Source organism: Emydura macquarii, unplaced genomic scaffold (assembly GCF_026122565.2).
Source record: "Emydura macquarii macquarii isolate MOO-44397 ecotype Brisbane River unplaced genomic scaffold, CSIRO-AGI_Emac_v2 contig_2897, whole genome shotgun sequence".
Classification (NCBI taxonomy): domain Eukaryota; kingdom Metazoa; phylum Chordata; order Testudines; family Chelidae; genus Emydura; species Emydura macquarii.
The window spans coordinates 37,415,612-37,441,599 of NW_027133034.1; the positions used below are offsets into that span (position 1 = coordinate 37,415,612).

Below are 25,988 nucleotides of genomic sequence, written 5' to 3' on the forward strand. Positions count from 1 at the left end.
ATGTGCATATTTTAAAGTAATTTAGAGTTCATTAAAGTAAGGGTATTAACTACATTTGATTGTGACTTCTATTCAAATTACCGTTCACTATCATCAGCCTAATTTTTGGAATGATTTATAACCAAAGATGATCAAAACCCACCAGTTTTAGATGACAGGAGATTTGTGAAACCATAAAGTATGACAAACTTGGTAGCATTTAGTTTCTCCTTCAGCAGAGACTGAAAGAAACTGCCCTTTTTCAAATTAGCTGTCATCACCTTTTGTTCTCAATGGAAATGAGGCCACATGCTTCCCTCAGTTAAGATGCTTTCTTTCAAGATGGCATCTTCTAATGTTCCTTGGGTGAGTGAAGCCTAGCTGCCTTCAGGAAAGATGGTGGCTCCCTGTAATCCCAAAAGGCAGAAAAGAGAATACTGAAAAACAGGTGAATGGAGGCAGTCAGAGGTGTGCCTCTGCCGATTGTTGGGGGAAGGTGGCCCCTGCTTGCCACCCCCTTGTTCATGCCCCTGGAGTCCATGGCTATATTTGCTAAGGGCAGCATGTTGCTTGAGTCCTACTAAGAACAATTGGAAATGGCAATGTTTTGAAACAGAGCAGTTTTTTAAGGAATTCTTTGAACCAGAACACTTTTTGTCTGCCTCTGCTGAAGGAGACACTTTTAATTATGAAAAACAGCAGCAAAAATTACCACTAATACTTTAAAAAAAATGAACATAAAAGCCTCTGCAAATGTAGTTTATGCATAAGTTTTCAGGTATCTTCAACTACGTGGAAAGTTAGACAAGCCTGCGTTATTCTATTAGTAAGATCATTAAGAACAAAAATGATCTCACACATTTACATTTTGTAAAAGACCCATTATTAATTAATTTTAATTCATAAACCAATTAATTGATTTACTTGTAAATTCTCAGAAAAAATTATTTTGTACTCTAAAAGTAAGTGCTGTGACATCTAAATCCCAAAATCAATGCATACTCAACTTAACCTGAACAACAGAGCTGTGATTTTCTGTGAAGTATAAACTCCATAATTATTATTACTAATAATAATTATTGAACACTTTTTACTTTCATAACACTTTATAAATGTTTTCTAATCTTCTTAACAGGCCTGTGAGGTAAATAGGTAGGTAGGTATTATCTTCATTTTATAAATAAAACTGAACGAGATAGGTGAGATGATTTGCTCAAGACCACAGTATATAAAGTTAGAATCAGAACTCTGATTAGAACTCCTGGCTCCCAGTCCTGTGTTTATAGCACTGGACTATATCTCTCTCAATTTGTATTCAAATTTTATTTTGACAGACTTCTACACTGAATGCTAACAAAGGACTCCTAAACATTTGATATCTAACATCTAATGTGGAATTAGCCTTCATGAACTAAAAGAAAATCTTGCTTCACTTAATTGGAAAGATATTATGGAATAGAGTTGATTAAAGCTTCATGTTTAGCGAATCTCTTTCAAGATACTTGTGTAATCTTTACTGATGTTGTTTATAGTTGGCAGTGACATCTCTCTTTCTGTGCCAGACATGCCCTTCCATTAAACATATGCAAATTTATACATATTTTCCATGTTTACAGATAAGGTGAAATCTTCACTTCACTAGGTTCCCTTCACTGTATTACACTGTAAGGATGTACAGAATAAGGAATTATAAAAGTCACACATCTAGGGTGATGAGTAATAGGCAAATATATGCTTTCTTCAGATCTGTGGCCATTCTTAAAATAAATGACATAAGGATAAAAAATAAGCACAGTGTATGCTGTACAGTCAGAAATTGGTGTGGGAGTTTTGAGCGTGCTTCTTTTTATGAGATTTCACTGGCATCCCAAGGTTTCAGTGGAACTAAAGGGAACTGAAAAGTGGACAGATGTTTAAAAAAAACTTAAATACTCTGATAACTGTTTGCATCCATGTGGTTTCCTCTGCAGTGCTGATAGTTCTTTATGGTTCTGTCAGTTTCAATCAGCAGAGAGTACATGTGATCAGTATATCTGATAAACTTGTCAATGCCTTTTTAAAGCAGGATTCCCCAATCTATTGTATTCAACCCTCCTCCCCCCTCTTCATCATTTCAAGTATAATCTTGATAAGACAGAGATATGTCACAGGCAGCTGTGTATAGCCAGGTCAGACTACAACTAATTTGTGCAGGAAAAAATTAAATCAGGAGGTAAATTATTTCATGATTGCTCATTCCCAACAGAGTTGGGCATCATTCTGAAGAAAATATCAAATAATTGGTTTCAGGCTGTGTCAGACACATGCAATTCCCTTCACTAATGGTTGTGTGAGGTAGCACTAGGCCTCGGGGGTCACCAAAGAACTGGAAATAGCTTAGTGCCAGGCAGAGCAGCAGTGAGACAGAGCACACAGGAAATGAAGTGGCAATAAGTGCAATCCATAGGGGAAATGTGCTTCACTTAGAGTTTAATATATCATCTCAGAGTCTGGCAGTAAGCCATGCAACAATTGTTTACCTTTTTGTCAGCATCTGCATCTGCTCTGTTTTGTAAACAGCACTTAGCTCTCAGTCCATAAATGCTGGAATCAATAACAACTGTTAAGGGATTTCCTTTCTTTTTTCCATATTCTGTAACAAATGCACACTACAAACAATGTTTGCCTTAGATTAACAAGGAACAGACATTAACAGGGTCAAAGGGATTTGGTTGGGAACATTTTATAGCTTCTTGGGTTTGCAGTAATTATATCTGTGTGATTTGAACGTATCTTGTAACCTATCCAAATTAAACTGTTAAAAAAAATGCTAGTATGCAGTAATGAAGATGATTTTTTATAATTATCTTAAGTACTGTGTATAGAAAACTGCTGGCACTGTTTGTAATAATTTAGTTCTGTGTAATATTGTGTATTACAGCTGCTATGAAGAAATATTAAGTTGCCTTTCGCAGTTTTGTGAAATTAATGATTATATCCAGCAACACTAATTTTTAAACCTACAGTTATTAAAAAAAAATTATACACCACAGTGCAAATAAGAGGAGAGAATTCTGACTAGGGTCTATAAAACTGAATATATCTTTGCTAAATGCAAGTGAAAAAATAATACTGTTTATATACTAGCTGGCTTTAGGAGAGTGTACCGATGAATGCTGTCAGAAATACTATATTGTTATAATAGTTATGGCATCATTTGAAAGTTAATATCACTGAGAGCAGAGAAACACATCATTGTTAATGGGATTTATGCATGTTTCTTCGTGTGCACATCTTTTAAAATTTACCCTTTAAAATCTCCCCATGCAGAGCGTAGCTATCAATAAGTTGAGGTTCTCTTGCTTTATTAAGCTACTTCATTTCAGATTTTGGCAAAATGTTAGTTCTGTTTATGAAATTGCTTGATTATTTGTATTTAGGCTGTACTTATATTTTAACTCTTTTACTGTTCTTTTTTAATGCTCTTCCTCTACCTCTTGGTTTTAACGGGTGAGATTCTTCCTCCAACTCTAATCCCTTTATGGGCCCATTGAAGAACAATTGTCAAGAGGTATCAAATGTAGAATCAGCCTTCATGAATGAAAAAATATTGTACTTTATTAGGAAGCTACTGCTTATCTCTTTTTTTCTGCCCACTATTGACAGATTATCCTTTTTGGTGATATCTGCCTTCCCCATACATCTTAGGAATCCAGAAGGAAGACCCTTCCAGATAGGTCAATATTTTGGCCTTATAACCTCGAATGTCTTTTTAAAGATTTGAGTGAGTTTATCTCTTGATTCCATCTTTGTGTTTAGATACAGTTTTTATTTCCCCATTTTGTATTTTGATGGGTTTTCTTTTTACAAGCAGTGCTTCTGTCCAGTTGTTCTGAGTGTCCTCCATCGGTCTGGCTGCTTTGTAGGCCCCATAGTGCTTCTTCTTGCCCCACATATCCAAAGTAGGGATATGGAGAGGGAAGGTGGTATTTCTTCAACTGATCTTATTTTGGTTGTTGTTGCTCTTCAATAGAACAGCACCCTGTTGTCCTCAGGCAGGAGTTTTGTGTTCCCATGTACTGCTGCTAGCCCTTCTCTCTCATGATCTTGTATGATCTTTTTTCCCTTTTGCTGCTCAGATACAAGAAAAGATAGAGGACCCAAAATGATCCATTTTACATTTTTTTAAACACGCCAAGCTTTTATTCATCATGAACATCATTTTGCTGAAAAATGAGGGACAACTTAAAAGTAAATCCCAGAAACTTACTTGACAAGACTGATACTAAAGTTGGAAGCCTACTGTCAATGGGTCCGGAAGCAGTGCTCCTGACAGAAGTCTAGCATATTTGCAAGGGAAAACCCCACTCTTCATCCTCTTCTCTCCTTCTTACCCTACCCCATGTGTGGCTGCAGTGAAGAGAGGACTTCTCTCTTATCCGCAAAGAGGAGTATGGAAAACTTCATTGTCTCCTCTCCGGTATACAGCAATCCTGAAAATTCATTCATCCTCTTGTCTCCTGGCTCAGATGTGGCAAGGAAGAGGGAACAGGGGGTGATTCATTTTCCAGTGCCTTCCATACATATTCCTAGGTAATTTATTTCATGATCTACTTAATACATTGGTATTAGGCAGAACATAAGCACACCTCTGATCAATTATTTCTTCTTCAGACCAGGAAGAACAAATGGAAAACGAATTAGCAGGTATACACTGTTCATTCAGATCTAATAAATCTTTATTTCTCATGTCTCTGTCTTTTGAGACAATAAGGAATAATCTTAAGTGGGAAAATAAATGCAAAATCTTAATATAGTTTTTTAACAATATTGGTAGGTGCTCTGATATTATGGTGATGATGGTAATAGATATGTATCTATATAGAGAATTAGATTTCGGTATTTAGGTTTATACTCCTTTAAAAATGGCCTCTCTGTTACCTATAACATATATGCTGTCTTAGAATTGATAAAGGCATTTCTAAACTTCATCTGTGGTGCAATAGGATTTTTAATTTAATACTTTTTGTCATTTCTGTGAGCTCTCAGTTGATCCTGAACATTTTTTTTCAAGAAATTTCCACCCTGATACAAAAGAAATAAGAGGAATAAAGACTGAGATTCATAGTCTGAGAGATGTTGTAGTAAATCCAAGGTTGTAGTACTAACCTTGAAGTGTGTATGGCATATGTTGACTTTTACAAGGAGGACACACACTGGTCTTTAGTTTTCCTCTATATTTTCTTTGGGCAGGGACAGATCTGCATTTTTTCCTCTACATCAATAACTTTTTAAAATCCCTGCATTAGGATTTATATGGAATAAAATGAGTCTCTACACTCTATTCAGTTTAAATTATTCAGAGAGAGAGGTTTTTTTAATTTAATGTCACAAATTCTGTAGTCTTTGGTCTCATTATTAATCACTTTGTCTCTCTTTTCTGCTATATTGCTATTACATATTTCATTGATTTATTTATTGTATATAAAAGTAAAGTTTCTGCAGATGTTTCTAGTTAAAAATATAAATTGAAATAACTATATTTTTATATACGTTCACTTAATTTTAGTATTTTGTTGTTTCTAGTCAGTCTCATAGTTTGGACTACATTTTAATCAAATGTGTTGGCTCCCATATCAGAATTGAACAGACCACTTCCTTTCACAACTGTACAACATCCTTAGACAATTACAACAGTTATATAGATGGAAAGGAGACAGTAATGATGCTGTCAGTGGCAAGTGGGGGGGACAAATGGAGATCGGTGAATGGGGAATTGAGAAGGGTGGGACTGAAGGCAGAGAAGGATCTGAAGGGCAGTTCTAAAAAGGGGTTCTGAGAAGAGGGCTAACGGGGATCTGAGAAGAGGGTAGGTTCTGAAAAGCGATAGAAGAGAGTGCAGAGCTGAAAAAAGATGTGTGAGTATTGGGGTAGTCTGAGGCAGATGGGAAAAGTATGAAAAACTTTTATGCATCAAATACTCACTGCTCCTCAGACCTCAAGCTCTCACTATTGCATTGTTACTAGAGGAAGTCCCAAGAGCAGGCTGGGGTCAGTGTGTGTATACAAAGCTAACCTTGCTGCTGAGTTTTAGACAAACAGACAACTTCATTCGCTAGGATTGTCAAACAAGTCAATGCCTTTACCATTACTAAATCTATAACACAAAGTTAACCTTTAAAAATGATGATAGGCAAATGATTTTCAAATACACAAATTACCATATTAAATTATTTTCATAAACACTGATTCCTGGAGCTGCATAGCAACATCTAGGGACAAGGATCCAACAAAGCTGCTGAACTCCCCAGCAAAGTACTATCTTTGCTTCAAAGGGATCTGCAGCTCCTTTTAACTGAACCTGCTGAGCTGTGATTGGCTGCTTCCCTGAAGCCTCTCTAGGCAGGCCTGGAGGACCTACCTTCTGTGCTCCTTTCTGAGCAGGATGTAGTAGGACCATGAGGCCTCGTACACTCCAACACTCAGTTTTATCATTTTTTAATGTTAGGTTCCAAATGTTATAAAATAAAAATATTAAATAATATATATTTTTAAACTGAGTGATTTAGTAAAACAAAATCAAAATCATTGCACAGTCTTCTACAGGCTGGCTCCATGCTCAAGCAGGGTTCCCTGGTTGATATGACGTGATTATATGTTTCAAGCTCTAACCATTGAAAATAAAATGTTCAATTTCTGAAAAAATAACTGTTGTATGAGTGTAATGCTTCCTGATATTTGTTCACTGACAGTCTCACTTGTTTTCAAACCCCACATATTTAGGCTTGTAAAGAATTAGATTGATGTCTCTTTTCACTCAAATGTCATATTCATTAACTGTATTGTGCAAGCAGAGTGTTAAACTGACAAGGGGACTTGCCGAGTGACAGTGTATTGATGTAATGTCCCAAACCATTAATATATGGTAAAAGGGTGTTTCTAGTTTTACTCAGTTTTTTGCAGTACTACGTTTTTGTCTGCAAAATACTGCTAAAAATGCTTTCTGAATTAAAACTTTTGGCTGGAATATTCCCTACCTGCATTAGCTAATGGATAGTGAAATCTGGAGTTCAATTGTAAGTTTGTAATATGAGATATGTAAATGAGAAGTACCACAGGAATATGAGGAAGGAACTCCATTAACAAAAGTTGATTTTTTTTTATCACATTAATATGGGGACTGAAGTTCCTGATTTTTAGTTTTAGACACTATTTTCACTAAAAAATGACACCTTCTGGAAGATAGTACTGTGTAAAATAAATATATGTTATAAAGCAACATTGGCATATACCATAAGGCCTTCTTGTGTGTTTTGCCAATAAAAGGCAGCATTTACTGTAGAGAAAACAAGAAAAGTTTAAAATACATCATTTTAAGTAAGAAATTACAAAAATAATTTTAATGTTTGCAAAGAATGGTTGGGTTACATGCATCATATAGTATTTTATTTATAAAAACATTCATCTACAGTATGTGTGCATCTTAGTGAATTTTATTTTAATTTGGAATCAAACCAGAAAAGGATAAAAAGAAAAAGCAACTATAACAATCTGCCAAGATGTTTACCGAGTAACAATCTTGTTGCGGGTTATGATCAGCTCAGAGTTGATGGTTCTTTGATTATGGTATCTACCATGATCTGATCAGTACAGGAGATTTAGTAAGTTGTATTTGTAATACTTTGAAAGGGTCATAATCAAGAGCAAGGGATAGAAAACAATTAAATTTTGGCTGGTTGAGGAATCAAGTTTTGAGGCACTTGTTACTGGAGAAAACTGCCTAAAGATGGAAGTAGGCGATTTCTCTGATGTGGCTGGCTTTACATCACTTCCTTTATATCTCCTCCCTCTGCCCCCCAGATGTAAGATTTGGAAAGGGGAGAGGAGATGGGTGGAGGAGGAATGCAACTTGCTCTGGTGATCTGTGTCTGGCAGAGTGATCCTGCAATGGGCCTTCTCTGGCCATTTAGAGTAATTAGAGTAGTAATTTAGAATAGCCTTTAGATTTGTGCTTTGTTTCAACTCCTTCTCCAGGATTGGAGGAGCAAAAAAGTAGCTTTACACCACCTTTCTCCCCCATTTCTGAGATGCACCGAGTGCATCTCCACTGGATCCAGGGATCTCAAAGAGGAAAGTGACATTGTTCAGACTACGATATTAGGTTATCTTGTGTCATGACTAATAATAAGACTAATTTTATACATTGTGTTTTGATATAATTAGTTTTATCATAAGAATTTTACATAATATCTGCTAAGAAATAAAATAAATGTTATGACTTTTTGTTTGGACAGCTACCCAAGAATACCCCAGAAAAGGAAGGAACTTCTGTTTTACATTGTATCAACTCAAATGTCTTTCTCAGCTTATAAAACTCTTTTTGTGGATGGAAGAAAGAGTTGAAGAATTCTCTACAGAAATTCTGTTGTTGCCTTGTTTCACTGAGAAGAACAAAAATGTTCAAGGTAATGTGTAATTTTCCTCACATACTGTTTTCTTTTCAGTTTGTGGGAAAAGATTATTTTGTATGACTCCAAATTAAATTAAATTTACAGGATTATGAAAATAAATGGCTATAAGTGTGCATTTTTCCTCCAGTCTCCCACCATATAAACAAATATCTTGCAACATTTGATTAAATATTTATTTTAAATAATGCATATGTATATTTAAATTGTGTATTTTGTGGGATGGAATTGATATTTGTGTGTAAAAGATGTGATTATATAATAATTCTTTCTGATGTGGAGTGAAAAATACTGGTGTTGCCTAATAAACATTTTCTACATATATTATATGTAACAAAATAGTGTATGGAAATTAAACTTTTCAGCTGCCATGAATATTTCTGAGTTTGTTTAATGGAGGCTGAAATTTTTGTATTCAGTGGGGAAAGTAGCTGGACTTCAAATACCAATTTTAGGACAATTTAATGTGCATTTAAAATAATTTCATTGCAAATGTAGTTCTGTTTTAACTCATAATTTGATTCTGCAAACACTACTGAGCAAAGTGCTCATCACTATGTGTTGTTCCATTGATTTCCATGGGATATCTCATAGCAATAAGCACTTTGCCTAGAATAAATGTTTGCAGAATCAGGTCTTTAATTTGTAATTTCTTATTTTATTGCTGGACTATCTCCAGAAATATCAGACGAAGAAAATGTGTAACCCTGCAAGCTGGGAAATGAAATAAAGAAAATCCACTAACTGAGAAATGGTTTGCCTGTGATATGTTCCCCTTCCCAGCTTCTTTACCCAATGCACTTAGACCAGGTCACCAGTGAAAGGATGGTCTCAAGAGCTTCAGTTAGGTTGAAAGAAAAGATTACACTAAAAGAAATGAGGCCAGGCTGCTGAGGGAGACAGGATAGGTGGAGTCATGCTCTCATATCTCTGCACCAAGCTGTAGGCTGAGAAGAAATGTCTAAGAACACTAACAAATTGTAGGGGAAGAAGAAAGAGTAGAATGGCACACAACTTGTCAGTGGAGTAGAACAACGCATTCTTAATCTGAAACTGCTGGACACTGTGTCAGTAAAATAAAGAAATATAAGTTAATTTTGTTTTAACACAAAATAAATTAACCTAAAAGTATTTTTAGACCATGTATTGAAGGTCACCTAAAATTGGTATTCAAAGTCCTTTGTTTTTCCTATTGATTTCAATGTGGAATGAGTTTCTTCCTCACTTAATCTGTCATTCTGTCTCCCTGTTAACAGGAAATTGTATATCTTAAATTGTATGCCTTACATTATCTGCGTGTGGTATTGTTTCTGTTCTTTTTGATACAAGTGTAATTTAATCTGAGAAACTCTGAAAGCAGGAAAACAACATCGTTGTGTTTATCAAAATATATTTTATACAGAAACACCTTTTCTCTAGTTATTTAAAGCAATATATATTTTGAAAGAAGGAATGTTAACAAGGAAATGTTCTGCTTTCCATGAGGTGTATTTAGGCCCTGATCCTGCAAACGCGTATGTATGAGCTTAACTTCACATAAAATTGTTGGTGGCCATGGCAGCTTTTTGCCTTGGGAGGCTCCTCTGGTTCCAAAGGACTTACGCAATTTTGGTCACCATTTAAAGAGTGTGTTGATATATTTATTACCGATTATGGTAGTGTGACTAGCTAACATACCTTCATTTTCAGATTTGCTATTCAGGTTTAGATGATCTGGATTTATTCAGAAAACCGTGCTGGAGTACATCAATTACTAAGAAGAAATCTGAAGTGCTGACATGGCCAGAGATATAAGAAAACAGTGTTTTAGAAGTAAAACAACAGTTGGCATTATCTTCATTTCATATTGCCAGAAATCTCAGTTGTAGTGGCTACCTGAAAAATTATTTAATATGGGAGAATGAGAACTATGTTTACAGTTGTTCCAGCTCTCTACCAAGAATCCAGATGGGAAATAAGATTTTCTTTGTCAATGTCATATATTATCCTGATTGATCCTGATCATTGTCTGTCTAATAAAGCCTCGATTAGAAGGACTGATTAAACACATCTAACAAGTATACTTTATTTCAGACTGGCAGATGTCCTGTTTGTGGTATAGGACTAGGATAATAACAGCCATCTTGTGTACTTTTTTGGAGGTATCTTCTTTCCTATAGGAGGGCTTAGAAGAGAATTTAAGTGTTAGCTCACTGAGAGTTTGCACTAGCACTTTAAGTAATTTGGGGGAATTGTGCAATAAATAATAAAAAGGCTAATATCTCACTGATGTGATGTTTTCCCAGACATCAAATAGAGTGAGGCCCTACACTTGTTTCCTTTTCCTCTTCGTTGTCTTAAGTATCTGTAGGTCCTTATTAGTCTTCTATTTAAGGCATGGCAGGAAGTAATGGAACATATTTTGGCTGTTGCAATAACAGGTTTAGTTGTTCTTTGTTCAGAATATCATGTGGGAACTTCAGGATTGATATTTAGAATATTTGTAAAGTTCCATGAAAAATAAAGTAGTTCTTTGGACAGTTCCTAATTTTTTTTGCCAAAGGTGGTGTCTGAGTTTTGTCTAAACCAGGAGGATTCTTGGCCCTCATTTTTTCCTAGACCCAGCGATGACAAAGAGCAATGGCTGCATAAATTGGATGTAAGAAGAACACTTAGGGTTTATCTCAGAAGAATCAAAGATTTCAGATCTTCTGACAGATTGTTTGTACTCTTAGGGGGTCTTAAGAGGGGTCAAATGGCTTCTAAGAGTTCCTTAGCTAGATGGTTAAGGGATTGTATTAGGGAGGCGTATGTAGTTAAGGGTAAAGAGGCTCCCAGGGTTTGTAAAGCTCATTACACTAGTACTATAGCTGCTTCTTGGGCGGAGAGGTCGAAGGCTTCCACATTGGAAATTTGCAAGGTGGCCACCTGGGCTTCTCTTCATACTTTTCATAGCATTATTGCTTGGATGTAGTCTCTTCTGCAGATTCTGCTTTTGGTAGGAGGTTGCTTGTGAACCAAAAAAAGAACAGTGAAGAAAAGAAAGACATGTAGTTCACACTTCTAGCTGCCAACAAGACAAGTTTCTTTGCAGAGAGCACAATGGAAACCTTAGAAGATCAATTTAGGCAATTGAAAATAGATGTTACAGGGAAGTATGCCCACCGGTACTCACTAATGGTAACCCTATGGCAGACAATAGCACCAAGGGACATGCTGAACCAAAGTGAACTCTGTAGGGAGACATCTGTAGCAATTGTACTGAGGTGACCTGGACAATTCTGTGAATTCAGTTTGAGAGTTCTGTTTCTGGAATCCTCTGGAATTTATTCAGTAGGTTAAATCCCCCAAATAGTTTCACATAGACGAACAAAAATGATCTGTGTATTGCATTCTCTGTTATAATTTATTTTCACTATGCTGTTTTAAATTCTTCTTAGGTTTATTTCTTGGCTACTTTATTTTCAAACATTGCAAAAGCATGCGTTCCTCACTGAGGACTACATACATACCATGTTTTAAGCTTAAATCCAAAATGTACTTGAATTACCCAAGCAGAAATAAGGAATCTGACAAATGATTTAACTGATATAAATACTTGTTTCGTGCACCAACAACTCAACAATATATACATTTTTCTTTTAGACTTGCTAAACCAGTATACTTCTGAGAGGAGAAAAAGCATGAGAAATTTCTACCAAAAAACATTTTTGGAGGAACATCAGAAATCACTGAAAATAGAATGTGAAAGTGCTTTGTCCATCAAATTGTAGTGTGTCACCAGGGCAAGTCTATATTTCTTATTCCTTTAAGAAAAGAAGCAGGATTTTTTTCCGAGCAGATGCAGAATATATATTCCCTGCCCGATGTATCTGTTCTTCTTTTCAGCAATAGCATTATAGTGTTAGAAAAAGGTTGGCCATCAGGTCTCTCTAGTGGGATGGGGGCGGGAGGGGTAGATATAATTAACCCTTTCTTTGCTGGTCTTTCATCACATCTTCTGTGCTATTCTCATCTATTTACATTCCACTGAAATCACTGGAATGTTCAGACATACTAGTACATTCAGCATCACAGGAGGTGTGTTCTGTTTGAAGGAACCTGGAACATTCAGTAGCAGTCAGGGTTAAGCGCAAGATCCTTATTTAGAATGAAGAATACACCGACAAATTACATTTTCCCTCCATCTTTAAGATGCGTTTTCTATCTTTCCTCTGGCTTTTCAGAAGCCTCTTGTTGAGACTTTTAAAAATCAAAAACATCTAACACACTTTCATCTTTTTCTCACCTTTTTTCCATTTCAGTGAGAAAGGTGAACTTTGGACAGATCTGATAATGAGTGCCAAGAAAAGCTTTTTCCAGTGGAGTTCTTTGAAACACCCTGGGCAAAGTTGTCAAGCCCTTAGGTTTACAAGCTTTGCCTCAGGGGACCAAAAAGATTTGCAAAGGTCTTCCTTTCACAGCTTAAGAAGAAGAAATCTTTTACTTTACATCCACTTCTAGAAAGCATAATAAAAGGAAAATAGGATCAAATTTACAAGGTGCATCATCTTAATAGACAGCATTTGAAGTTGTACAGACTTCAGCAAGACAAATATGATTTTTGCTTTGGTCCCAAAGGTAGATGCAGCTATAGCTTCTGTAGTAAATATTTTTTTCCAAAGGAACAAACTGACGGGAAGATGGAATTTACACTTAGAAAGAAGTATGAGTTTTATTTTCAGATGCATATTTCCTCTATTTGGTCTGCTAGAACAAATTAGAAGCCCATGATGGAGCACAGAGTCTGGGAAGACTTCAAATCTATCATTAGTAGAATATTTTTAGTGTCTTCTCTTTATTAATGATGTTTCTGTTGATATTTTTCACTTTCTTCAGAATCTATTATCTCTAGTGGAGTTAAAATAAAAATCCTGACTGAGTCCATATAAAACAGATGGACGATCCAACCTGCAGGTAGATTTGGTTGTAGTATTATTTACCTTACTAACAATTATTTTTGAACAGTCAGAAAAATCTTGCTTGATGGTGAAATTATATGATGTGTTATGCACAATGTCAGAGTAAGTGATCATAATGGTCCTCCTGCCATCAAATTTATGAAAAATACTAGCAAACCTTGAAAGTCTGGGAAAAGCCTAGGTAATTTATAAATCTTCAAAAGAAAAAGAAAGGAGTGATACTGGCAATCCAGTAAATCTAACCATTATCTTCAGTACAATAATGAAACAAATAATGAGAAACAAATAAACTAAACATCTAGAACTTAATGGAACAAATTAGCAGCCTGGTTTTATACAAAACAAATCATATCAGAAAAAGTTCATGGCTTTTTTTTAAATAGAATTATAAAATTTCTGGCTGAAGAGAGTTTGGATTTCAAGTGTAGCATTTGATACAGTATTTCTTGAAGGTTATCTCAAAAATAATTCAAATTGGCTTGCATGTGAAGACTGCCATGTGACTGAAGCACTTTGCACAAAATGTTATGATAAACAGATAAGTATCAAGCTTGGGGAAGGGAAATGATTAGAGGATATTGAAAGGATCTGTGTTAGGTCCAGTCTTCCATAATGACCTAGACAGAAATTGGCTGGGGTTGATGCGGAGATGCACATGGGTCTGCAGAAGGTTAACCTTGTGCTAAAATCTGGTCTTGGAGGGAGAAATTGGAAAGGACTTAAGGTTTATAGAGGTGTGTAATTTGCACATGAGTTTTCACTGAGATAAGTCAGCAGTTCTGGAATATGACGCCAACATATCAGGTTACAAGCAATTGGCCCTCTCTGCACACCTCTGCAGACTAAAGGGCCAGATCCTCAACTAGTGTAAATTATCATAACTCCATTGAACTGTCAGATTGCTCCCATGGCAGTTCATCCGAATTGAGGATCTATGTCAAAATGTTGTGTTCACTTCTGATCAGTTCACTGCAAATATTAACAAACTGGAGGGAGTTCTGAAAAGGACAGTGTAAATGGAGGCTAGTCATTTTGACTTTTTGATAAAAGATTAGCAGAGTAAATTATATATAGCTTACTTGAGTAGTGACAATAAGAGGATGAAAGTCTATGGACACTGAAAGGGTATAAACTATATGAGCAGATGAATATCTAATATATTAAGAAGAAGTTTAAATTTTCTTTCTCAGTGTCAGCTCATTATTCCTAGGTAGATTGGATATCAGGAGAAACTTCCTGAGAGCAAACTCTTATCAATCTGGAACAATTTCCCCAAGGAAGCATTAAAAGCATAATGCATTTTAAAATAGGCTGAATGAAACACTACTAAATGTGCAGCAGTGAACAATCTTGCACTGGGAAGGCAGTGAAGTAGGTGACCTGATTAGTGTTGTCCATCTTTATATTCTACCGTTTTATTTTTCATATTTCTACAAATATAAATCTACTTTTTCCCTAGTTCTAGTTTTGTTAACATAATTCAGGACAGGATTTGAGGAAAATCCTTCCAAGCCCTGGAATATTGTTTAAGAGCATAAGAAAGATGTCCTTCAAAGGATGCACCCTATAAGGAAAAGGAAAAATCCATTTTAAACAAATGAGATCCTAAGGATATCAAAAAATTAGATATTTTCTCAAACAAAAAAGCTTTCCCCGTACACATTGCCAATGCCTTCAAGCTGTAGAAGACCTTTAATGGTCTTAACAGTACTCTTTAGTTATGCTTGATAGTATCCTATCATTTAGTGCTCTGTGTTTCTTGTCTTTAATTTCACCTAAGACATAGTAAATTAGTAAAACCTGTACCAGTGTTGTATGTAAGCTGTATATTAAGAAAGGAAGGATTTTTAAATTATCAATTACTTTGCTTTTATTTACTTGTTGAGCACTTGTGGTATGTTTAGTGCTACTCAGAGCATAGAACAACTTCATAGGGCAATTCATATGTGTAAGTGTTTGCAAGATTAGTTCCTCAATTTGTAACCTTGGTCCCAATTATTGGTTTACTCCAGATTAAATCAATGACAAAGTTCCCATTTGAGATCAATGGTATGTGACTGAGCCATATATACGTTGGGCTTTGCTAATGAGGTATTATTTCTAAAGAAGTCTATATTTATTCTGATCATTATTTTGCACATAATAATTGCTCTAATTAACTGTCATTTTATTCTTATTGTGTCAAAATTTTAAAATCACTAAAATGTTTAAAATATATAGTGCCACACAATTTATATAATTTATTGAACAAAGAACAGAAATTAATTTTTACACAGTTGCTATAAAGTTATCTATTCTCCCTAGAAACAGGTGACTGCACAATCAGTATAAAAATGAATTAATGACAAAAGGAACTATATTTTATACATTATCTATGCATATGTGTAAAATATGAATACAGTGGGATGTGGATTTCATCAGTTTAATAAAAGGAGCTGTGTATAACCTGAATTTGACTTTATCGCAACATTAGTATTCTACTATATCATGTTGAATTTTTTTATACTACATATTGATATATCAGAAGGTGTTGTAGGCTGCAGACTTTTCTACTGAATTAATCTTAACTTTGATCCCCTTTATCATACTGTGCAGGAGTTCTGAAGAAAGCTAGTGGGGAGCTTTTAATAGGGGAAACTAGAGCAAATGAGACCAGTGTGCTTCCTGAACAGTTACTTCAGGTAAAAGAGGTGAGTATGAAAAGAGTCACTTTATAGGAATTTTTTTCTTTTTCTTTTTTTCTCTGTCACCAATATAGGTTCTGTTAGCATACTCATTATAAACACCTATTTCTAGAATTATTTGAATATTGCAATTAATTTTTGACTACAGAGTCTCAGCTCAGGATGAAGAAAAATCTTATACAAAATTTGTGTATAAAGAGACAAAGGGGATTTTCTTTTTCTTTTTTTGTAAGTTATACTGTGACAAAGCTAACAACAGAAGAACAAAATGCCACAGTTACAAAGAGAAAAACCCAAAACCATGCAGACACATAAAAATCTTTATTTAATATTCAATATGTTCTCGAATACACCGTAGGCTGACAAAATGTACTGAAATCTTAGCATCTGATCATGCAGATGCTTACTGCTTGGGTTTGTGTTAGTTCCTTTACTAGTCATTTAGTGCAGTAATCCTTGCAGAAAGCATATGCAGGATTTTGGCTTGGTCTGTCCTCCGTTTACCAGTGAAATGTCAGAGGTGAGTTTATGGGACTTAAGTGGTCTAAAAGACATGCCAGGTCTGTCATTGCCCAGTAGTGGAATTTCATTAATCAGTACCAAATTTTAGGACTCCAACAGCGTAATTAAATACTCTTTGGATCTGTTTGTGGGATTTATGTTTGAATGTTAGCTTTATAGAAAATATTTTGACCCAGCTGAGCTGTGCCTAGCACAGGACCTGAAGATGATGGGGAGAAACTGGCATTATGCTGCCTTTATACTCCCCAGATTCTGGGGCTGACTGTGAGGGCAGTTAAGTTTCTGACACATGTTAAACTAGAGCACTGTAAGTGCTTTTCCGATTTCTGGCTGGTTATAATGCCTAACAATGGACTATTGCAGCAGCTAGGGTTATTAGAGTCCTGTCTCTTCCCCATTCCTACCATGTCACCTATGTCAGAGGCTGGTTAAGGTAAGCCCTGGGCTGCTGAAATACTCCACTTAAACTGGAGACATTATCAGTTGGCCACTATTGGGCAGTTTCTAGTCAGCTTTACACCATCAAAGCAGAGCAAAGCAAAATTAGTGTGAGCCAGGAGAACTAAGTGTTCACTTTGGAAAGCCTGCCACCACCTTTAGTAGACTAACTAAAAGCATGGAACAACTCAAAGCTTACGAACAAGACCAAAATGCTAGTGTACCAAGCATCCATCCTCAGCACTCTCACGTATGGTGGAGCAACATGGACAACTTACACTCATCAGGAGAAAAGGTTAAACAGTTTCCATTTACATTGCTTATGCCTCATACTCAGCATCAAATGGTGTGATAAAGTTACCGGCTCAGAGGTTCTTCAAAGGGCAAATTTACCAAGTATGACAGCCCTGCTCAAGTAAAGACGACTGTACTGGCAGGGCCATCTGAGCAGGTTGGAAGATGGATGAATACCTAAGGACATACTATATGGGGAGCTATCAGAGGGAACAAGAACAGCAGGATGTCCTAAGCTTCACTATAAAGACACATGCAAGTGAGATGTGAAGGAATTTGGAATTGATCCTGAGCGATGGGAAACCTTGGCAAGTGATTGTAACACGTGGTGCCATTGTCTTCATTGGGACATCAAAGTCTATTTCAGGAGCTGGCTCCTACAGTTTGAAGAGAAAAGAGCTTGTAGGAAGCAAGCAGCTCCCAACCAAGACACACACATTTGCAATAACTGCTAAAGATTATGCAAATCTCGGATTGGACTAGTTAGTTACGTGAGACGTTGCAAACCATCTGCACTGCAGTTTCCACCGTCTCTCACAGATGAAAGGATGCCAGTCAAATCAATCCGTGTGTGGTCCATGACATTCCTGAGATCCACCTCAGAGGTCTTTAATTTTTTGGGCAGGTTTGTGAACTCCTGCGACCTAGACTAGTTTAAACTGTGGCTAAATTCAGCGCTGAAGAAATAAATTCTAGCATTAGTATGCAAAAACTGGTTTCTCTAAATAGTTTACTATTCACATTATTGGCTAGCTGGTTTTGAGTTATAAGCATGGTAAGGAAGTAAGAGAGAATATTACATGGTGTCTGATGTTGCAAACTATAAAAATGGCTATAAAATTTAATTGATTTTATTAAATATATTGAATTTAAAGGTTGCTTTATGTGGTAAGTAAAGTGCAACCTGCTGCTCAAATAAAAATCATATTATTGAAATAGATTTTTATAAATTACATTTTGATTTTTTTATTAAATCCAATGACAATTTAAATGAAACATTACTATATGTACTAATGTGTGTTAAGAATACATATGCTTTTTAATATTCGTTGTTTGTGAGTCATATTTTCCAAGTTATGTGAATGGCTTTCACAGCATGACAGAGTATCTCTAGATAATTTATATACTGGTAGTCATATAAGATTAGAATCGTAACAATAGTAACAGTCATTGCTGAATTTGGATTGATGTCATATAAATTTATGTTTCAGCCTATTTTATTGGATTTTAGTTGGAGGAATGCATTTAAAGACCTGTCTTCTTCTGTGGCACACTGTATAACAATAGCAATTGAAGATTTTTCAACTAAAATTCTTCAACGTGAGCAGAAAGAACATTCTTCAGCTGCAGTCTACACAATGAGCCTAGTAAACATCCAGCAAATGAGGGAGTCCTGGGGAACAGTCCACGAGGAGGGACAACCAAAACAAATTGCAAAGGCAGGTATCCAAAGATCTGAAGTTTGTGGGGAGACAGAATGCCAAGGTTGTTTGCCGTCCAAGCTTTAAAGTGCTTACAGTACCATTAATATTCCAAGTCATATATAAATGCAGTTAAAAAGAAAGTGAAAGGCATTACAATATAATGCCAAACATTGTTTTATACTTTAACACATAGTCTATACTAAACAAAATGAACTTTTTGAAGTTTGCCACTATTATTTTTTGCATAAAAAGGATTTGAAACCATTCTGGATTCTAATCCATTCTGGATTAGTATTTGTGGCACTACATCCCAATTTGATGATAAAATGCTTGCAAAACTTGAAGCATTGCTATAAAAGGATTTCCTGTATTTATTTTCTTAGGCATGTCATTTAATTAGTCAGCATAACCAATATTATGGCCAAACTGGAGCTCTTTGATTTGGCTTAAAGGTCAGATACGTTGATTTATTAAATGGTTAGTCTAAGGATATATAATATATGAAAGCTTTTTGCAAGTGTAATTTATGCAAGTGTTTTACGAATTTAGGATGGAAAGCGGTTGATATTAAGCAGAATCATTGAATGTTTATTTAAAGGCGTATATGGGCTTTCAGTAAGACAGCTTTATTGAGAACAATACATATACTTACTAGAAGATGACAATGTCCCCTCTATAACTAGCAGCAAGAAATTTATTAAAACATTTCTTTTGAAAAAAATATAATAGTTTAGAAAATTATCCCTGTTTAGAAGGAATTAGTCTTATTTTCTGAACACCATTAAATACATATGATGAGAGGGCATAAGCAAAATTAGGACATTTTCTCATATAAGGTTAAATCCTTACATTTTTCTTAGCAAGTATTGTGCTGGTATACTGCACAAAGACTGTGAGATTATATATGATGTATTCATGTTATTATAAATAAATGTTTTGCCTTCTATACCAGAGATTGAAATTTTTATAAAGCTGATTTAATATATTTGTATTGTGCCAATTTCATTATTCAAGAATTTGGCCACCATATATAAATTACACAGTGCTGTCAGAGTACAAATAACTCGATGCCACATTTATTTCTCCCTAGTTTTGTTCTGACATCATGGAAGAACTTGACACAGTGCTTCCACTCGCTCTGGCGTGCAGAGATGATTCTCTTCAGGAAATTAGAGCAAACTTTGTAGAGGCCTGCTGTAAAGTAGCAACAGCTGTTCTAGAAAGATTGGAGGAGAGAAGCAAAGAAGTTCCCTCCAAGGCTCCACTGCAAAACTTGTATGCTCTTCTCTCCACAGCAATACATGTCTTTCAACATTTTATGATGTATGATAATTTAATGAGGGAGACCAGCAAGAAGTGAGTCCTTTAAATATGTTTTAATTCAAAGGTAGATAATGTGGAATTTGGATCCATTTCAGTAATATAATTTATAATACTTGTAGATATACCCAAAATGTTTCGTACAGTTAGAGTACCATTTGCATGTTTTTTTAGGAAAGATTAGAGATACTGATAACTTGAAGTAATTATGATAAACATTGATTCTTATCTTCAAGGTCTGAATGTAGGTATTCCCATGGCAATGCAAATTCTTTAAATGTTAATCTTGAGCAAATACTCCTATATTATAGCTGACTACACTATAGTATCGATGAATGGAGGACTTCATTTCATTTTTGTCTGCAGCAACAGCTTAATTTTCATTAGAAATGTTTTAAAATGTAATATTTAACAACATGAAGATATATATGTTCCTGCACTTTGTTGTCATGCAGATTTTGTTGAGCACCATGAGCATATGTATGCAATATAATTTTAAAAGAGGGTTATCATTAAGTAAATAAGTCTTAGTTGGGTGCTAAATAAAAATTAGAGATGGGTCGAAGAAGAGGTGTTGGTATCCAGAGTAGGTGTGGGTAAGGGTTCGGGTTAGAGGTTGAATCAGAACTAATGCTTGGACCTCATGGTTCTGAAACCATGCAAGTGATTCTTCGGAGATTTTGGCTTAGAATTATAGGAACCTCTTGATCTGCTCATCCCATGTGATTCTGGTCATGCCTGAATTGAAATTGGAAAACAGGCCCCTTGTAGGTTTGAGTATGACCTAGAACCAAAATAAGGTGCAGGTTCAAATCCTGAGATCTGATTCTGAATGTGTACCCTAACAGAAACTTAAAGGGGTTTTGATTTAAGATTCCAGTTTTGACCATCTTTAGTGAAAATATTATGATTTTGATTTCTAATAAAAATACCTTGTATGTACTCAGATGCTATGATTCACATCTGAATTTAAAAACAGAGCCCTGATTCTTAGCTTCCATTCTCTCCCTGTTGCTTTGCCTGAATGGGGCAAAGGGGACATAAGCTGGGGCCACTCTCCAATTGAGAATTCCTGTGGTGAAGGAAGAGAATTGCTGCACTGGTCTAAAACTGGTGGAACTGGTTCCAAGGCCAGTTTCCCCTCCATGCATCCTTCCCTGGGGGCATGTCAAGGAGAGAAGTGGCGTGACAGGGTACTCCCCTCTGGCAATTCTCAGCAGGTGTAAGCAGAGAATTGCAGGACTATACCCAGCTGTTGTAACTTAGTGCAGTCTAGGGTTGGGGCCAGGGCAGCATCAGAATCAGAAAGCTGTAATTGGCTCCCTACCACGCTTCCCTCTCTTGCATTGAGTGTATATTGGTGCATGAGAGAATCAGGCCCAAAATATTGCCCAAATTATTCTATTTGTGTGCATTTCAAAACAGTTTGTGATCATTCATATCTGTGCAGTTACGCTTTTCATTTTACTTAAAAGAATATGTCTGTGGGACTCATGTTTATATGATAGTTTTATGAAAGTTACTGTTGACAACTGCATAGTGTCTCCCAACAGCATTGACAATTAAATGACAAAATAACATTCTGATTTGTAATAATAGGGAAGAATTCTTTTGCTTCCGAATGATGTATTGACAATGCAGTTTGTCTGAAGCAAAAGTACATATTTGTAGAACAAAGACCAGATTTTTTGTTTAAGTGATTGCGGGTTCAGACTTCAGGACCAAGAGGAAATGAATGATTGATAACTAATAATCAAAACCATTTGTAGTACTGGGGATTGTTACCTCCTACTGCACAGGCCTTAAATCTTTGCCTCTTTGATCATTCCCTCTGAACAGGCCCCTGTTCCTAGTGCCTTTCCAGAGATATGAGGAATTCATCAACGTTCTCCAGTTTCAAGTTACCAACTACTGCATCAGAGTTTGTGCTACAAGTATTTTACAGGATGCTGAGAGCCACCACTGGGATGACTACAAAGCTTTTTATGAGGTGTGAGGTTAAGTTTACTATCCCTCCCTTTTACACAAATGTGTTTTACTGCTTATCTGCTCTCTGACTAATTAGAAACATAAGATTGTTACTACTTGTGCACAAGGGCTGTTGGGATATATTTTTAAAATAGTTCTGTTGCAGTATGTAAATATCTTCTTAGGAATGATCCAATAAAACATAGTTAAAATACTTTAGATTAATCAGTGAGGTAATTAAATGAGAGTTCTCCTGCTGTTTACCTTGTAAAATACTGTTTTTTAGGATTGGCTGAAAATAGATAGTTTACCTGTATGGGGAAAAGGAAAGAAGATTAATATATTGACCCCTATATAAGACTCAAAGAAATAACAATACCAAAAAAATGTAAATCTTTTCTCACATGAAGTATACCTTGTGATGATTGTGAGAATTGTATTTTTTTGCTCTTTCCCTCCCAATATATGTGCATATAAGTATTTTTCTTATTTAATATATTTCTCCTTTGTCATTCATTTTCATTTTGCTCCCCTATTGTGGGTTTTTTGAGTGGCTCATATAGCACATGTGACCAGTATCCATGTCCATAGAATCCAGCCATGTTTCTAACCTGCCTGTTGTCATTTTATCTGAATTTTGGAATCCCAAGTCTACTCTTAAACTCTAGTATAATTATTTTAGTGCAAGAATGCCAGGGGCCAATTAATAAAACTTACAGCTGAATATATTGATTCTTTCCCCTTTCCAGAGAACTGTTCCATTGTTATAGACTACATATTGCTTGAAATCCCTTGAATGTGATTTCTGGGTCATGTGAAACTTTTATAATTTCGTTATCAATGAAACCAGTTAGAAAGAGCCATTGTGTTATACCTTCTCTTTCAATTGTGAAGATCTGGAGAGTCCAGTTGATTAAATGTTACTTTCCATGGCTGGTACTATTAAAGGGTCTCTGTTTCTCAGAGAAGAGGAACAAAGAAGAATTCTTAAATATAGCCTTGGTGGTTCAGGATGTTGACAGTAGAGCCCGGTACCTCTTGGTTACTGATTGGGATCTGGTCTGCACTAGTAATAGTCTAAACTTATCACCACATGGCTGTGACCAGTTATCAGTGGCCTCATTCCATCAATAGCAGACAGTTGTCCACCTCACAAAAACCACCATCATAATCAACACCAATTGTTAGCAGTCTCAGCAAAGACAGCAAGGACTGAATGAACAATCCTCGCTCCTCTGCTCAGGATTGAGGCACATAGAAAGGCAGTTTGAGGGATGCTTTAGCTCTTCAGTCTTCAGGCCAATTAATCTGGCACCATTTGTAAATGCTCAGTTAAAATTCATAAAGAGCAGAACCCACTCTTTCCCACCAAACTAAGAGTCAGAGTGCATCTCTGTTTTATGGATGTATGTATCAGAAGAGAAGTGTATAAGAAAAGAACCTTAGTCTCCCCACTGTTATGCAGCCTGTGTAAGGGCCAGGCAGAACACCAACCCTTACCCTGGAGATCCCAGGGGCTGTTTCCTTCCTATTCCCCAGGGATGCATGGCATTCAAATTGTGGTTTTGCCCCACCTCTTTTCCCACTCCCAGCTCCCACCCACCACGTCCTGGCAAGCAGAATTGGCTGGCCTCTCTTGTTCAAAATAATAAACTGCACATCACAAAAGAAAATGGGACTATGTGCAGAGAAAGGAATTCTCAACGTGACGTAAGGTTGGCAGAATGTGGCACTCTGCGATTACGTGAAGCAGCATTTTCTATAGACTAATTATTACTATTATTGTTACTTGTACAGTGGTAACCTCCAAAGGCCCCAACTAAATTTGGAAGTCCATGTTTATTTATACTCTCTAGAATAAAGTGATACTGCTTTTCTATGTAATGAAGGTAAAAATAGCTCAATTTTCAAATGTTTTTGCATCAGGATACCTGACTGGATTCTCTCTTCACACATTCTCATTATACTTCTCCCCTAATCCAACTGATTTTGAAAACAGTCGTGGATTGGATCAAGAAACAAGCAGACAATCCCATTTTAACTGAAGGATAAGGTCTCTATTTTGATCACAGGAACATATGGACATATAGCTTGTAAAAGTTCAGTAATGATTTTGCAGGATATGGATCAATATGTGCCCATGTACGTGAGATCTGAACTGAACCCTAAATACATTATTTTCATAAAGCAGTTACAGTCTAAGCTGACAGGGTGTGAAACTCTTAGGGTACAGTATTTCACTGATGAAGTACATTGAACGCCCACCATGCCACCAGGCCAGCTCTCCAGATTACATTTTAGAATCAAGCTTTTAGTGTAGCAGACATCTGCTGCAATTTTAGGAACTTATGTTTTCTAATAGTTAAAGAATAAAGAATTGTCTCTTCAAAGATAATATTGAGTGGCTTATGTAATAAAGCCCAGCTGCTTGTTTCCTGATATATAATCTAAATAAAAGCTCACATCTGTTTACATTGTACAAAGTTGTCAAAAATAGCAGATGTTTACCAGTAGAACGCTTCAGAAATGGCAACAAGCAGAGAAACAGGTCAGCAAATGGGAATGGATCCCATATGAATCTTTAATGAAAACACTGTTGCTTCTGTTTTAGAAGCACAATGTTAGAAAAGACACGTTAAATTTAGCACTTTAAGATTATATAAAGTGAACAAAAATATTATATAATAATAATAAATATAATGTAATAATAATATAGTATAGATGTATATTCAGATATGAGTTTATAAGCGCCCAGAGAATTAACAGGACTCTCAGGCATTCAGATCATTAATAAAGCATTATAAGTGCTGTACCAAATAGAAAATTAATTTAGAAAATCTTATTTATTATTATTAAACCTTTATGTTTTTGTTATTTTCTGATTTTAATTTGGTGATAGAAGACTTAAAAACTGACCAAAAAAGCATTAGTCTCCATTATGAATGAAAGCTGCTTATTCTGTCCTTAATGTGCTTATTGTGTGAATACAAGAGGTATGTTTTTAGAAATAAAAATAATATTTAGTAGAAATATTTGCACATTAGATCTCCTTCTCCTGGAGGAAATCTAGAATAGTGAATCTCATAATTAGGAGACCATAAAATATCAAAGAAGCACACAGTTACAAATAACGTATGAATATTTGAGCTAGTACTTGTCTAAGAAACATTCTATGCAAAGATCTCCATGGGCAAAGTTCTACTTTTTTGTCATTCATTTTCAATATATTCAACCTATATTAGTTGAAGTTTATTTTATATAAGAAAACCAGGAAATTACAATAAGCTGCTGGTCTGTCTTGGACAAAATGAGGCTAGCTTCACCTGCCAAGTTCTTAAAATTGTCCTAAAAATGAGTCAATGATTGTTTTTTGGTTTTGGTACTGTTGTTAAAATGCAATAGTGAAAAATCAAAATACTTTAAGAATGTTTCTCAATTGACCGAAGTCACTTGCATGTGTATAGTATGGAGTTTAGTTGTTCGGCTATTTTTTTCCAGCTGTTCTTTCATTATAATTTTACACAACCAAAGATTCATAAAAATCTGTCAATGGTTATTATGGATCCAGGGAAATAGACATACTTAAGTAATTTGAATAATTTGGTTCTTGTTTAAGAAGAGAGAGCCAATCTATTAAACTAATCTGGTTAGTTTAGTGACTACAAAATATTGTGTGTAGTCTTAAAGTAAAATTAAAATAATAGGTCAGAAGTAGGTTAATTAAGGATATAGTAGTAGGTTAAATGTTTGTGGTTTGGCTTTATGGCAGAGTATTGGTTTTGTAACTGAAATGGAACATGTGTTTCTTTGTCAATAAAGATATTTTACATCTTGTCAAGAATCTTTTTTGGTCATCCAGTGTCTCAAACTCTTCAGCTATTTCCTGTCAGCCTGAACTAATTAGATTCACAGGAACAAAGCTGACATTTTGGAAGATGTGTTTCTATTGTTTAATGTGTGGTGGTTTTGCCA

General features: G+C 35.6%; 1 protein-coding gene across 1 annotated transcript in view; it reads left to right on the plus strand.

Moving 5' to 3' along the window:
• The window catches only part of KIAA0825 (KIAA0825 ortholog), a 284,840-nt gene that overhangs the window by 46,834 nt on the left and 212,018 nt on the right, over positions 1 to 25,988 (plus strand). The window contains exons 5-9 of the mRNA XM_067568905.1: positions 8,253 to 8,423; positions 15,962 to 16,056; positions 18,516 to 18,743; positions 19,819 to 20,084; positions 21,888 to 22,038. Coding sequence (XP_067425006.1) covers positions 8,253 to 8,423; positions 15,962 to 16,056; positions 18,516 to 18,743; positions 19,819 to 20,084; positions 21,888 to 22,038 — 911 coding nt within the window. The remainder of the gene's footprint in view (positions 1 to 8,252; positions 8,424 to 15,961; positions 16,057 to 18,515; positions 18,744 to 19,818; positions 20,085 to 21,887; positions 22,039 to 25,988) is intronic.